This window comes from Bubalus kerabau, chromosome 3 (assembly GCF_029407905.1).
Source record: "Bubalus kerabau isolate K-KA32 ecotype Philippines breed swamp buffalo chromosome 3, PCC_UOA_SB_1v2, whole genome shotgun sequence".
NCBI classification, from domain to species: domain Eukaryota; kingdom Metazoa; phylum Chordata; class Mammalia; order Artiodactyla; family Bovidae; genus Bubalus; species Bubalus kerabau.
In genome coordinates, this window is record NC_073626.1 from 188,400,184 (window position 1) to 188,413,461 (window position 13,278).

Sequence of the window (13,278 nt, forward strand, 5' to 3'; positions counted from 1 at the left end):
TCCTGCATTGGAGAAGGAAATGGCAACCCACTCCAGTGTTCTTGCCTGGAGAATCCCAGGGACGGGGGAGCCTGGTGGGCTGCTGTCTATAGGGTCGCAGAGTTGGACACGACTGAAGCGACTTAGCAGCAGCAGCAGCAGCCATGCAATTGAGTTTCGACCACGTGCAGCACTAGCAAGAGACCCAAAGGCAGGAGGACGATGAAACCGGGGTGTCTCTTCCTCCAGCTGCTGGCCAGGTCCCCAGGAGTTGGCCGCATCCCTCCACCTGGGGCCCCAGGCCTGCCTGCAGCCCTCTCCTCTCAGCCCTCTTTCTAGTCTGCAGGCGGTAGAAACTCCCCACTGATCCTGGCCCCAAGGGCTGCCCCATCCCCTGTGCCCCCACTAAACCCCAAAGCCAGCGAAAAGTGAAAATGTTAGTCGCTCAGTTCTGTCCCAGACTCTTTGGGACCCCATGGACTGTGCCCGCCAAACTCCTCCGTCCATGGGATTCTCCAGGCAGGAACTGGAGTGGGTTGCCATGCCCTCCTCCAGGGGATCTTCCCGACCCGGGAATTGAACCTGGTAGTCCTTTAAAGTAGCCCTCCACGGAGCCCCCAGGCTGAGCTTGCTGTTTCCTTCTGGAACCTGGTTGATAAGGAGGGAAATAAATTGTCCTCAAATTACAGAGCTTACCAACAGTGGCACCGAAACCCCAACCCTCCTCTGTCTGCCTCCAAAGCCTGTGTCATTCCATCGGAACCGCGGTTTCCCAACCGCAGACATTCACACTTCCCAGATTGGCCACGTTCGCGTGCCACCTGCTCCATGGTGCACTTAACATTTTTCTTAAACTTGACTCTTTTTTTTAAAACTTAAATAAGCCGTTTTTAAAAAGGGAAAGAGAATTTAAATCACTGCCCCAAATGGCAAACCAGTCTCACTTGCCTTAAACAGAGGGTGACTGAAAAAGAATCATAATGAAAACAAAACACTGTTATTAAAACTTTGACTTCCTCTGGCTCACTGCAGGCATGCTGCCCCGCACCTGTTTTGTTGGAAAAAGAGATTAGCAAGCAAGAGGGTGTCAGAGCTTGATGGCATCAGCCTGAGGCTTTCTCCTCGGCACGAGGAGGAGGATGGCATGGGGAAGGAAGCAGGAAGACCCTCCCTCCCTGGGATTCCTGTCACTTACTGGCAGTGGGAGGGACACTCCCCTAGACCCGTGATGTCCAGCGGAGCCTCACACAATGATGGAGGCATCTTATCCACATCTGTGCTGTCCAACGCAAGAGCCACCAGCCACGTGCGGCTGTTGCACCTTTGAAATGTGGCGGAAGAATTAAAATGTGTTTTAATTCGGTTAAACAAAAGCCAAGACGCTGCTGCGTTTTAATGTAAATGTGGGTTGTCACACATGGCTCCATGTTGAACACAGCTCCGCAAGCGCCACGAGGGCGAGAATTCGCCTATTCCTTCTCGTCCGGATCTCTAGAACGGCACGATGCTTGACTGCCAGGAGCAGAGCACCGATGGGTGAATCAGAGAACAAACGAATGAGCTGCCCTGCTTCTTGCAACAGCGGTCTGCTCTCTGCGTTCGGACTGTCCCAGAAACCACCAGCTCTTCCTTGTTTGTGATGCTCAGTCGCTCAGTCGTGTCTGACTCTTTGCTACCCTTTGGACTGTAGCCCACCAGGCAACCCTAACCCTAACCCTAATCCTCTGTCCATGGGATTCTCCAGGTCAAAACACTGGTGTGGGTTGCCATTTCCTACTCGGGGATCTTCCCGACCCAGGGATCGAACCCGTGTCTCTTGCGTCTCCAGCATTGACAGGCAGATTCTCTATCACTGAGCCACATGGGAAGCCAAGTAACCTTATTCCTCCCCCACCAGGTTGCTTGCCCCTCTCCTCCCACCAGGCTCCACAGTCAGGCCACAGGCCTTAGGAATTCGCCTTCTGATGGTGCCTTTTCCTCTCCAAGCTGAGCTCAGGCCCACTTCTCTGCTGCCCGAGCAAACAAAGAAGCCTTTATGATGTGGTTGCTTCCGCCACCCCCACCTCACTCCCTTGCCCCTGCCTGGGACATTAGGTGCCTGGTGACAATTAGCAATGTATCACCTGCTTCTGTAGAACCAGGCACCTGGCCTTGGGTTATTGTGTGGCCTGAATACCCACTTGACAAAAACCTGCACACTCGGGCAGTGAGCACCAGCTCGAGACATGAATGTCACCCACCCTCTGGCCATGCCAGCCTCTGTCTCCACCCTGCCAGGGCTGCCTCCCCCGCCCAGCCCTGCGTGACGCCAGGGCAGCCGTGTCTCCACCCTGCCAGGGCTGCCTCCCCCCGCCCAGCCCTGCGTGACGCCAGGGCAGCTGGTGATGGGCGCCCTCCTTTGGGGCAGCATTAAGGAGCCGGGAGGATAATGGACGCGCCAGTGATTGGTGACAAATAGCCCCGTCGTAGGAGCGCTGAGTGTCTCTGCAGAAAGAGAAACAAAAGGGCAGAAGGAACAGCTTGGCAAAGCAACAAAAAAGCCCAGTGGCTCAGCTGTCTCTCTCCCTGGTGACTCCCAAGCCGCTCCTGTGATGTCGGAGGCTGGTGGGCGCTCCCCGCTGGAGTGCCACCAAGATCCCCACTCAAGCCTGGGGACCCCGATGCTCCCCTACACAAGGCTCTGAGGTGGAGGGTCTGCCTAACTGAGCCCCCAGGATCACCCCTAGGAACTCCAGGGAGAAGACCTGGCTTCCAGCACTACCTCCCCACCCTGCCTACACACACACACACACACACACACACACACTCACACACACACTCACACACTCTCACACACACACACACTCACGCACTCACACACAGGCACTCACACACACTCACACACAGGCACTCACACACATTCACACACACTCATACAGGCACACACACACACACACTCACACGCACTCACATGCACACACACACACACGTCATGCACAGTGTGAGGTCCTCTCTGGCCTCAGTTTTCTCAGCTTTAAAATGGGAGACCAGAGACAGTGCATTTAATCCTCCAGCTCCCTCCTGGCCCGGTGCTCTGCAGTCCTAAACCCAAGAACTTGCTTAAGACTCTGTGTGGGAAACCTACAACGTACCCCTCCTCCTGGGCACTGGGGCTTATAAATGCTTCTTCCTCTTCAAACCTGTGGACGTTCCAAACACCATTATAACAACAGCAATGGGTTTTCACATACCTCCTAAGTGCTCAGTGCCCTGTATATAGATCCTCCCCAAATTACGTAAATGTCCCCTTCCTAGCAGCCCACACCCCTCAAAGCCGCCACGATGAGCCGCCTGTTCAGTTGGAGAAGTCAAGGCCGGAAGCAACAGAGAGGCTCTCTGAGTTCACACGCTGGATGCATGGGGGAGATGGGATCTGAACCCGTGCCAGACCGCAGAGTTCACACCTGCTGGGCATCTAGAAGCTTCTCCCCAGGAGAAGCTGCCCCCGCCGCTCTTGGCTCAGGCCCAAGCTGGAACAGTCACATTCTAGGCAGAGGCCTTGTCTTCCCTCCTTGCCAGGTGTGGACACTGGGAGAGGTGAACAATGTCCAAACGATGGCATTTCTGCCTCAAGGCCATTGTCTCTTTGGGTACCCCAGAGCCATCATTTATAACACAAAGGCATTCCAAAGGATGTCCAGCTTCAGGTGGCCCAGAAAAGCCAAATTAATCTTCCTAGAGTCCTGCTCTGAGAACGTCACTCATTTCTCTTCAACTGCCCCCCGTAGCCCCTGGGCTCAAGTCCAGACCCCTCGCTCCAGCTCTCAGGCCTCTGCCAACAGCTCTAACCTCATTTCCAGCTTCTCAACAAGCACCTTCTGCTCAAGCGAGGCCAGCTGCCTCCCAGCCTCCCAGCCCAACAGGGTGCTCGTTCCCTCCTCCAGGCCTTTGCACATGCCTCTGCCCCCCCCCCACCCGGCCGGGGGTTCCCTCCCCACCTGTCAAGCTTGTTCCGATCCCGCAGAGCCTTCCTGGGCCACTCCCCTTAGTTTCCAAGAGTTTACTCTTGGTACCCTAGTACTGGCCATTTATTAGAGATGATCTTTCATCATTCTCAAATGAGCCCATGCTCTATGGGGTTTGCCAGCAGCCAGAACTCCTTAGGGGATATCTCTGCTGATCCAGAACAAGGCTTGGACAGCTGCTCAATGAACAGAAGTGACTGGATCCCTTGACGTGGCTGCAAATGCAGCTTCCAGGACAGGAAGGAGAAAACAGGAGCTTCCCCAGCCTTTCAGAGTGACCCCGTGGCCGTCTGACTCCAGCCCGGGGGCCAGGAGAAAGGGACCAGCCGATGACTGAGGGCCCATCACACGCCTGCTTTCCTGGATCGTTCCATTTGTCTCCACGCTACACTCTATCTTCAAAAGATGGGGACACAGTGACCTAGAGAGGCACTGACTCGACCAAGTGTCTACTCTGCGAGGGAGTGGCCGGGCCAGGCTTTGCACCCAGTTCAGATGGAAACCAAAGTATCTGGACCACACGGAGACAGGGATTGGGGAAAGGTGGGCAGGCCCAAGGGCAGGCTGGGAAATGCTTAGCAGCCAGCTCTGGGCTGGGGAGAGCACTAAGCTGCAGTGCTTGCCCACCTCCGTGGTGTAAATCGCCATGGTCAGCTTCAAGCTACTAATAAGACCAACTTGGGCTTTGGGGGAGATGTGTAAATCAACGTCTGGCTTGAGAATCCAGCTCTGCCCCCCACTTGCAGTGGGACCTTAGGCAAATCACATAATCTTTACAAGTTGCATTGCTCTTCTGTAAAATAGGAGACTGTTAACTCCCAAATGGGAGTTTTTGGGAGCATTTCATACGACTGTGTGTGCACATAGCTAGCATGGGGCTTGCCACAGAACAGTTACCATTTCTTTCCTTCCCCCAACCTCCCACCCGCCAGCAATGAAGAACAGCCCCTCCAACCAAGGAGAACCCAGAAGGAACAGGAAGCCCTTTGGTCTTCCCCTTTCACTGTTGGCTCATCCCCCAGACACCAGCCATGATGCCAGGGTGAGCTATGGCGGGCAGAGCTGGACAGTAGACACATTCTCACACCAGAAGGGACTTCTAGAGGTGACTGAGCAGGCCCCAGGCTCAGCATCTGGACCAAACCCCAGGCTCAGGGGAGACATCATTCATTCAGTCCATCAGTGAGTCATTCAACAAACACATCTTGAAGCCACATCTGCTCGGAGCCAGGCTTCATGCTAGAGCCGGTGGGACAGGGATGCCTGCCCTCAACAGCTCTCTGTTCAATAGGGAGTCGAGCCTGTAACCAGGTCCAGCCCCAGAGAGTTGTTTAAACAACGTATTGCCCAAAGTGGCGCTGCCAGCAGGCACAGGTGGCCTCTGCTGGCAGGGGCTGGCGGGGCTGTGGAGGCCGAGAAGCGGGCAAGCAGAGACTGGGAGGGAGGTTTGTACGGAGTCAGGGCTGTACCGGCTGAGGGCAGGTGTCTGCTCTTTGAGCCAAGAAAGGGCGGAAGTGGGGGAGGAGGGGAAGACATCTCTGGGCAGGCCAGGTCAGCAGGGCAGAGAGATGGCGAGCTCCGGGCCCCAGGTGGTGTGAGCACAGCCCCGTCAGCGTCCTCCCCATGGGCAGCAGTGGAGGATGAAGGAGTCACATCAGCAAAGTGGCTACGTCGGCACCCAGCTCACGGTGCAAGCTCTCTGGTTAGTTTAGGGGCCTATGGGCTCATGGGGAGCTGGCCTGTTTCATTGCAGACCCCTGAGGGCTGAAGGAAGCACCACAATGGACTGGGGAGTGAAGAAGGCTGAGCCTGCAGTCACAAACCCGGATTCCAGTCCAGCTGCTTCCTACCACCATTTTTTCATTTCCCTGAGGCTCAGTTTCCCTTGTCGGTTCAATGGGCACAAGAGTAGCCTCCTTCACATCTGACGTGAAATCTGAATGGAAGGATGGGGGTCAAAGCATCTCATCAATGCTCAAGTACCACCTGCAGGCATAGTCAGGATGTCTGGAATCAGAGTCTCCGTCACATCGATGATCTGAGCGTCTTCAAGAAAGACAGAACGCAGTTCCAGGAGCAGAACTTTACCAACAATCCAGCCTGAATTCCACAAGCCATAAGCCTTTGCATATATTTTCTGTAGAAAGCCACATACCCAAACCCTCCCCACGTGCCCCAGCACCAGGACACGTCCAAAGGCCAAGGATGCCTTATTTATCCACACAACCAGCCTTTATTAAGTATCCATCATGCGTTTGTAAGGAAGATTCAATAGTGAAAAGAATGGACAGGTCTCTGCTTTTGCAGAACTTTTTACTAGGTTAGGGGATGGGAGGGCCACAGTGAGACTGCCCCTTCCACATGCCACTGGGAGAAACAACTTTTGTCTTGAGTCTTAACTGCACTCCTGTGGGTGTGGGCAGGGGACACTGCCTCAGGACTCCAGGGGAAGTCAGGGAGCAGGTAGGGGAATTGATCACCCCCAATCAGCAAACTATGAACCATCCTCCAGGAGTTACCAAGACCGGCTAATCAGCAACTCTAAGGCTTATCATGCCTAGGGAGGGTATCAAGCAGGGTCCTTTTCTTATAAAGGGCAGAAATCAACTCCAGATAACCCAAGCCAAAAAAACAAAAAAGTAACTGGTGGAATCTTATGGGGAAAGTCATGGAATCAGGAGCAAGCTGGACCAGCAGGTGTCAGGGGCCCACTTCGCTAGAGCCAGAGCAGCTCTGGCATAGTCACAGGTCACGCTGATGACAGTCATCTGAGCCCCCAGGATCGAGCTAAGAGCTCTGCGTGTCGTGACTCATTGTGTCCTGCTCATAGCACCCTGGGAGGAAGATCCCGTCGTCATTAGCCTTGGGAAACCAGAGAAGTACAGTGTCTTGGGGGCTCCTCTTGATCAGGGGGACCTTCCGATGGGTTTCAGTCTTCGGCTGCTCGGTATCCAGATTCTAGGGATCGTGTGTCAGATGGACTCGCCTTAGTGGGGCTACGGCTGATTGCGCCGCCTACCAAGATGGCGTGCAAATGAGAGGGGGCACATACTCTCCCAAAGCAACTCCGGTGTGTTGCCAGGAGGTGTGGGAATGGCCGGCAGACCCACAAACCCCAGGCTCCCTTCCTGGGTGTCAGTGTCCTTCCCACTCCTTTGGGCTGCTACTCTGCACACCTCTAACTCCATACATGTTGTACTCGATTGCTCCACCCATGGAATCTTGGCCAGTAGGTCCTGAGCCCACTCTGCTAGGGAACCCTCCTGTGAGTGTAAAGGTGGGCTCCAGGGTCTCATCCCCCTGGCTCCTTCCCGGAAACTTCATCCTGAAGACAGATACTTCTTAGGAAGTCATTCACACGTTTCACTTGGACTGACATTTATTGTTTAAAATGGGGGACTTTGACTCCTCTTGCAAAGGGTAGAGGCTGCTGCATTCCTCCTTCTGTGATGAAAAAATAAATAGTTTCCCCTCTCCTCTGGAAGCAGTAGTGTCTTTGGATTGCTTTAGACCTGGGTTTGAAACTCCCAGTTCTTACCCTTATACAAGATTTTGAGCTTCATTCATTGTTTAAGAAAGAAAAGAAGGAAGTGGGAAGAGAGGAAGGGAAAGAGAGAGGGAGAGAGAGATGGCAAGAGGGAGCTGGGGGGTATCCTGGGGGCTCTTGTCCTCATCTGTAAAACACGCCTAATGAGACTGCCTCATGAATTGTTGAGGGCATTTAATGCATAAGGAACATCTAAGAGGTGTGCGATAAATGGAAGCTACCAGTAATATCAGTCTTCTTTCTCTCTGTCCTCAATTAGACTCAAGAAGTAACAGTCTTGAGGTTGAGCTGGCCCCACCAGGCACAATCCTGCCTCTGGCTCTTAGCTCACCTGGGTTCCCTCCCTGGGACATGAGCCCTTGGCCTATTAACCTCCTCCCTTTGCTTCAAGGTCTAGTTCAAGTCCTCCCTCCCCTTTGAAGCCTTCCCCTAACACCTCCAAAGAAATCATTCTTCCCCCACAAACCTCCTCTGGGAGACGTCAATCCACTTGGCATCCTGCAGGTATCAACAGATTTCCACTTGGATTGTCTTTTATCTTTATGGGTTCGGGCCTGACCTCTCACCCCACTGGAACGATGGTCACGGTCATAGGTCTTTCTCTTTTCAGATGCACCCTGCCCACAACAGATGCCCACTCATTCTCTTGATGATGACAAGGGCTTTGAGGATTGTCCCCTCTCCCATCTGTGCAGATGAACGCACTGGATAATTTGACTTTAGTGGGGCTTGGGAAGGAGAAAGGCAGCCAGACAGGGCACTGGACACATGGCAACTGTCCATGTGGCTGGAGCTGAGGAAGCGACTGGGACCCATTCTCACAGGAGGCAGCAGAGCCCAGAGGGAAAGAGAGAGACAGTCCTGGGTCTGAATCTCAGCTTGCCACGTACTGACTGGGTGACCTTGGACAAACCACTTAACCTCTCTGAACCTCAGCTTCCTCATCTGGAAAAGAATCTTAACTCTCAGGATGGTTACAAGGATTAACGAAGATAAGAAGAACGAAGCACATACGGCCCAGAGCTGGCACAGTCGGGGCTGAATGGATGAATTTCAAGTGGCCCAGGGATGGAGCAGAGGTGGACGGGGCAGTAAGCCAGGTCAGATGCCTCCATGGGTCCCAGGAAACCTGGTGAACACAGCTAACCAGCCTCCTCTTTGTTCAGCCCTCGCTTGGTTTTGAAGACAGGACTGCTAACACCCAGGAACCTCAACAAGTCTCTTCATCTCCTCCCCCACCCCTCCCCCAGCCCCCAACTGTAGCAAGATTCAGGTCTGTGTGAGACAGATGTTCTGAAAAGCTGGGGTGGGCAGGCGGATCTAAGGCACCGCTGGCACCTTGCCAGCCCTTGCCCACACGCCCTGTCCAAGGAACACTGGAAGGAAAGCGGGAGCCAGGGCCCGGACCAGGCGGGACCTGGAAGACACTGACAGCCTGTCACGAACAAACCTTGAAATTCTGGGCCTCAGTTACCTAATCTGTGAAAAGAGGTCGCTTAAACCCATCTTGCAGTGCATGAAGCACCGCGAAGCAGCCAGTGCGTGCTGGCCACACAGCAGCTGATCCATGTAATCTTGGCTATTGAAAAAAAACAGAAACCCAGCTCTGATATTAGAAGAGCAGCAATCTTAAGATTGTTTAAGGGGACTGTTGAGGAAAGATCGTTCGATGCTGGGTCTCATTATCTGCTTCCATCAGGGCCGCTGTCCTTTGGCGCTTACCATCTTGCCCAAGGCATTAGGATTTTAGGGGGCGGTAATCAGTTCCTACTCTAAAAGGGTTCTCCTGCTAAAAATTACTCGTTTCAGAACCACCGCAGTAAGTGATCTCGGAGGTCGCTTCCAGCTCGAACATTCTCTCCACTTAAAAAGCAAGAACTCCTTCAGCCTCTCAGGAGAAATTTCAGTTTGCATCTTGAGAGGGAAGGGGTGGGGTTTACGGCTGGGGGCGGGGCGGCAGGGCGAGGAGGGGCGGAGCGACCTAGCCCAGGCCGGGCCCTTAACTCCCGCGCCGAGCACCAGGCAGCGGTCCGGTGGTGCCCGCGGGGCGTGGGGTGGAGATGGCGAAGCGGATAAATATACGAAGGCGTCACCCCAGCTCGCGCGCGCGCAGCCCCCGCAGTCCCGGTGCGGCGGCAGCTCGGGCCCAGCCGCTCAGCCCCCGCATCCCACCTACCCCTTGACACGCTGCTGCCGAGAGAGAAGTGGAAGGGCGTCCAGTGGAAGTGGAAGGGCTGGGGCCTCTAGCGCGCCCTACCTACCTCGGCCTGCCCCCCGCTGCCCTTCGGAGGCAGGTCTATGAACCGCTGTCCTCCCTGCGCTCCCAGTCCTCGGGGCCCTCTGTATCCTGGGTCAGGGCCCTGGCACGAGTGCTGGTTTGCCCTCCCAGAAGTGCCCAGGCCAGGTTAAACGGGGTCTGAGGAGTTAGAATCCGTGTGGGTTTTTCCTCTTGGAAAGGCAGATATCGGGGAGTGGTGGGCAGGGGCAGGAGCCCTCAGCCCGGCCGGTCCTGTGTACCGCCAGCTGCCTTCCCCTCCCGAGGCGCAGGCCCACCTCTCCAAAGTGGAGTCCCTGTGCGCCGCGAGCTGTCGGTGCAGAACCGGCCCCGGCGCACAGGCCGTGCCTTCCCTAGCGGTGACCGCCGTCGCCCCCGCACTGGGCAGGCGTGTCTCCGAGTGCTTGCCCTGGACCCTACCCTCCGCGCCCGCCCGTCCTCCGACGCAGGCGCTGGCAGGCGGCCCGGCCCTGCCAAGGGCCAGGTGCGCGGCTCTCGGTCACGTCCTGGAAGGGCGCCCTCCTCCGGCCAGACGGCTTGTTACAGCGCGTACCGACCCTTCTGGTACCCCCGCCGTGGGCGGGCGCTGACTCCGAGAACCGAAGGACTGATCGCGCCCCGCGCGCTCTCATCATCTCCTCTGCAGCGAAGGGATGGCTCCGCCCGCGCCCCACGCTCGGAAAGTTGCCCGTCTGCGATCCGAGTCGGCGCTCTCCCCTCTCGCCGGGCAGCGGAGCTCAGAGGCCAGGCCGGCTCCCTTCGCCCAGAGGCGCTCGCCCCAGCCTCCTGCCAGCTGCAGAGGTGGGCGGGGGGCGGGGGAGCCTGGACACCCGCTCAGGTCTCCGCAGCCCCAAGAACCGCGGCTCGCAGGTTCTGGGAACTCGCGCGGTGGGATCCTGACGCAGCGGGCTTTCCCCACTAAACCCTTCTGCTTCTAGTCGCCATCCTTACCCCTGACCGGTCTTTCCGGTTCTGCGTATCTGGGGAAAGGGGTGCCCCACTCCTGCCCCCACCCTCTAACCAACCCCGCCCCACCCCACCCCCGCTCCCTGCGGTGTCCAGGTGAAGGCTCCGAGTGCCCTTCGACAAAGCCCAGCGCCCTCCCCGTGGCTCTGGCACCCGGGCACCACCCCGTCCCCGCCCCCATATAACCTTTCCCTCCGGAGGCTTCCGAGGGAGGGAGCCATCGCCTCGAAGTTGGAGGGGAAGGGGCGGATTTCCATGCACTTTGGAAAGTCTGTTGTTCCAAAGGTAGGCAGACCAAGTACAGGGCTTGCATTCCTCCTAATTTACACCAACCCCTCCCCCTCCTCTGCCAGCAGGACCACCATTCAGGCTCAAATCCTGCAGTTTCTCCCGTCAGCGGATCAAGCACTCTATAAAGACCTCGGGGTGGAAGCGGGAGGGGTTATTTTAGGGCGCACCGCTTGCTGGCAGGCATTCTCAGAGTCCGGCTTGGCACCTCCCGGGAGTGCAAGGCACACGGAAAAGAACAGATCCTCCCATATCCATCACCCGCTGGGCTGGGGGCTGAGACCCCACCGGTCATAACGGCTACTTTTGGGCAGCGCGCATCCCCCGCCCCTCCGCGGCAGAGCCGGGATGTGACTCCAGATGCCCTGGTTCTGGGCGTCCAGGTTCGGGACTAGGCTTGGGGCGAACCGCGGGCGTGGACCTCCAGTCTCTGGGCCACCGCTCTCCGCCGATGCAGCCTTGCTCCCGCCGGCTCTGAGCGGACGCGTTGGCTCTGCCCGAAAGGCGCCGGGTCGCCAGGTTAGGCGGCCGCAGCACTCTAGACCCGCCAGGTGGCGGCGCCGGCCGGGAGGCCCCGAGGCTTCGGCGAACCCTGGACCCTGGAGCCGCGGAGGCACCGGTCACTCGCTCCGGGAACCCTCCTTCCAACGGGTTTAGCCCGATCGGGACCAAGTCCACGCGGGACACACACGCACCGCGGCTCACACCTCCCCCGTCCCCGGACGCGTCGGTGCCTCCCTCCACACTGGATCCACACGCTCCACTGCACGCTCACACACTCTTGGCCCGCGCGCCTGCACCTCCACATCCGAGAAATGTACACTCTGGCCAGAGGGTCACATCCCGCCTCCTCTACACACGCGCCCCCCCCCCCCCGTGGAAATACAGGCACCCGCTGCCATGTATCCCTAAAGAGACCCTTACACTTGGGACACGCGTGCCACGCCACACCGCACACACTCACCCACCCTTCCACACGCTCCCACATACGATGACACAGGCTCACCCACTTCACACCCTCACCGAGAAGCTGGGCGCCCGCTCACACCCCCAAACACTCTGGCTCACACTCCTTCTCTCTCACGCACACACCTTTTCTGTGTAGCTGACATAGACACTCAAACACCCCCCCCCCCCCAGACACTCGCTCGCTCACACACCATCACACACACTCACATCTCCAGATACACTTCGGCACCCTCTCCACGCACAGCGCCTTCCCGGACACCCTCACACGGACGCCACAAAGACACACGCTCATACACACACGCGCGCACACACCCTGGCACAGACCCGCGAGCGTTCTCTCCAGAGGAGACGTCCGCCCTCCCTCGTCAAACCCACCAGCTCTGCAGCCCCTGCGCCGAGCGCGGGTTTCGGACCCGAAGCGTCCCCGGGGTGCCCCTGGCCGGCACCCTCCCCGCTGCCTGCCCCCGCGCACCCCGGGCCCCGGCTCCGGCCGGCGCCCTCGCACTCACCCCGCGCCCGGTCCAGGATCGCGGCTAGCAGCAGGCAGACGCAGCCGCGGAGGCTCGGGGCGGCTCGCATGGTGCCCGGGAGCTGGCGGCGCTGGCGGGGCGGTGGCGGCGGCGGCGGCGGCGGGGCCCCTCGCCATGGGCTCAGGCGCGCTCCTGCCTCCGGCCTCCGGCCGAGACGGTGGCGGGCCGCGTGGGGCGCCGCGGGGGCGCCCCCATGCCGCCGCGGCTGGGCCGCCGGGGCGCCGGGCTCGGCTCGGGCTCTGCGGGACGCCGCGACCCCTGCTCTCGGGACGACCTCGGGCGCGCCGCGGCTCTCGGCTCCCCGGCAGCGCGCGATGCCCAGCGCTGCCCGGAGTCAGCTGGGCGGCAGAGCCGGAGTTTGCAGCAGAACCGCGCTCTCTCTGCCTGGCGCCCGCCTCTCCCGACTGCGCGAGCGCCCCCTCCCCGCGCCCGCCCTCCGCCCCTCCCCCCTCCCCGCCCCCCGCCCCCCGCCCTCCTGCCCTCCCCTCGTCGCGCTCTCGGCTGTATTATACAGACTTCTCTTTAATCCTTTCTGGGCCGTTCGGCTCTCGGCCGCTAAGCCGATTTATTGCAGGGACAAGGCGAGCTCTCCATCTCCCGCCCCACTCCCCTCCTCCAGGTCGCCCACCCCCTCTCCCCAGGCTCCCCTCCTCACTCTACGCGCTGGCAGCCCCGGTCGCTCGGTAACCCTCCCCGAGCTGACTGAGTGCCCTGCCCTCC

At 58.3% G+C, this 13,278-nt stretch overlaps 1 protein-coding gene across 1 annotated transcript in view; it reads right to left on the reverse strand.

Annotated features, from left to right (window-relative positions):
* The window catches only part of IGSF21 (immunoglobin superfamily member 21), a 283,942-nt gene extending 271,335 nt beyond the window's left edge, over positions 1-12,607 (reverse strand). The window contains exon 1 of the mRNA XM_055574319.1: positions 12,538-12,607. Coding sequence (XP_055430294.1) covers positions 12,538-12,607 — 70 coding nt within the window. The remainder of the gene's footprint in view (positions 1-12,537) is intronic.
* Between the last annotated feature and the right edge of the window lie 671 nt (positions 12,608-13,278).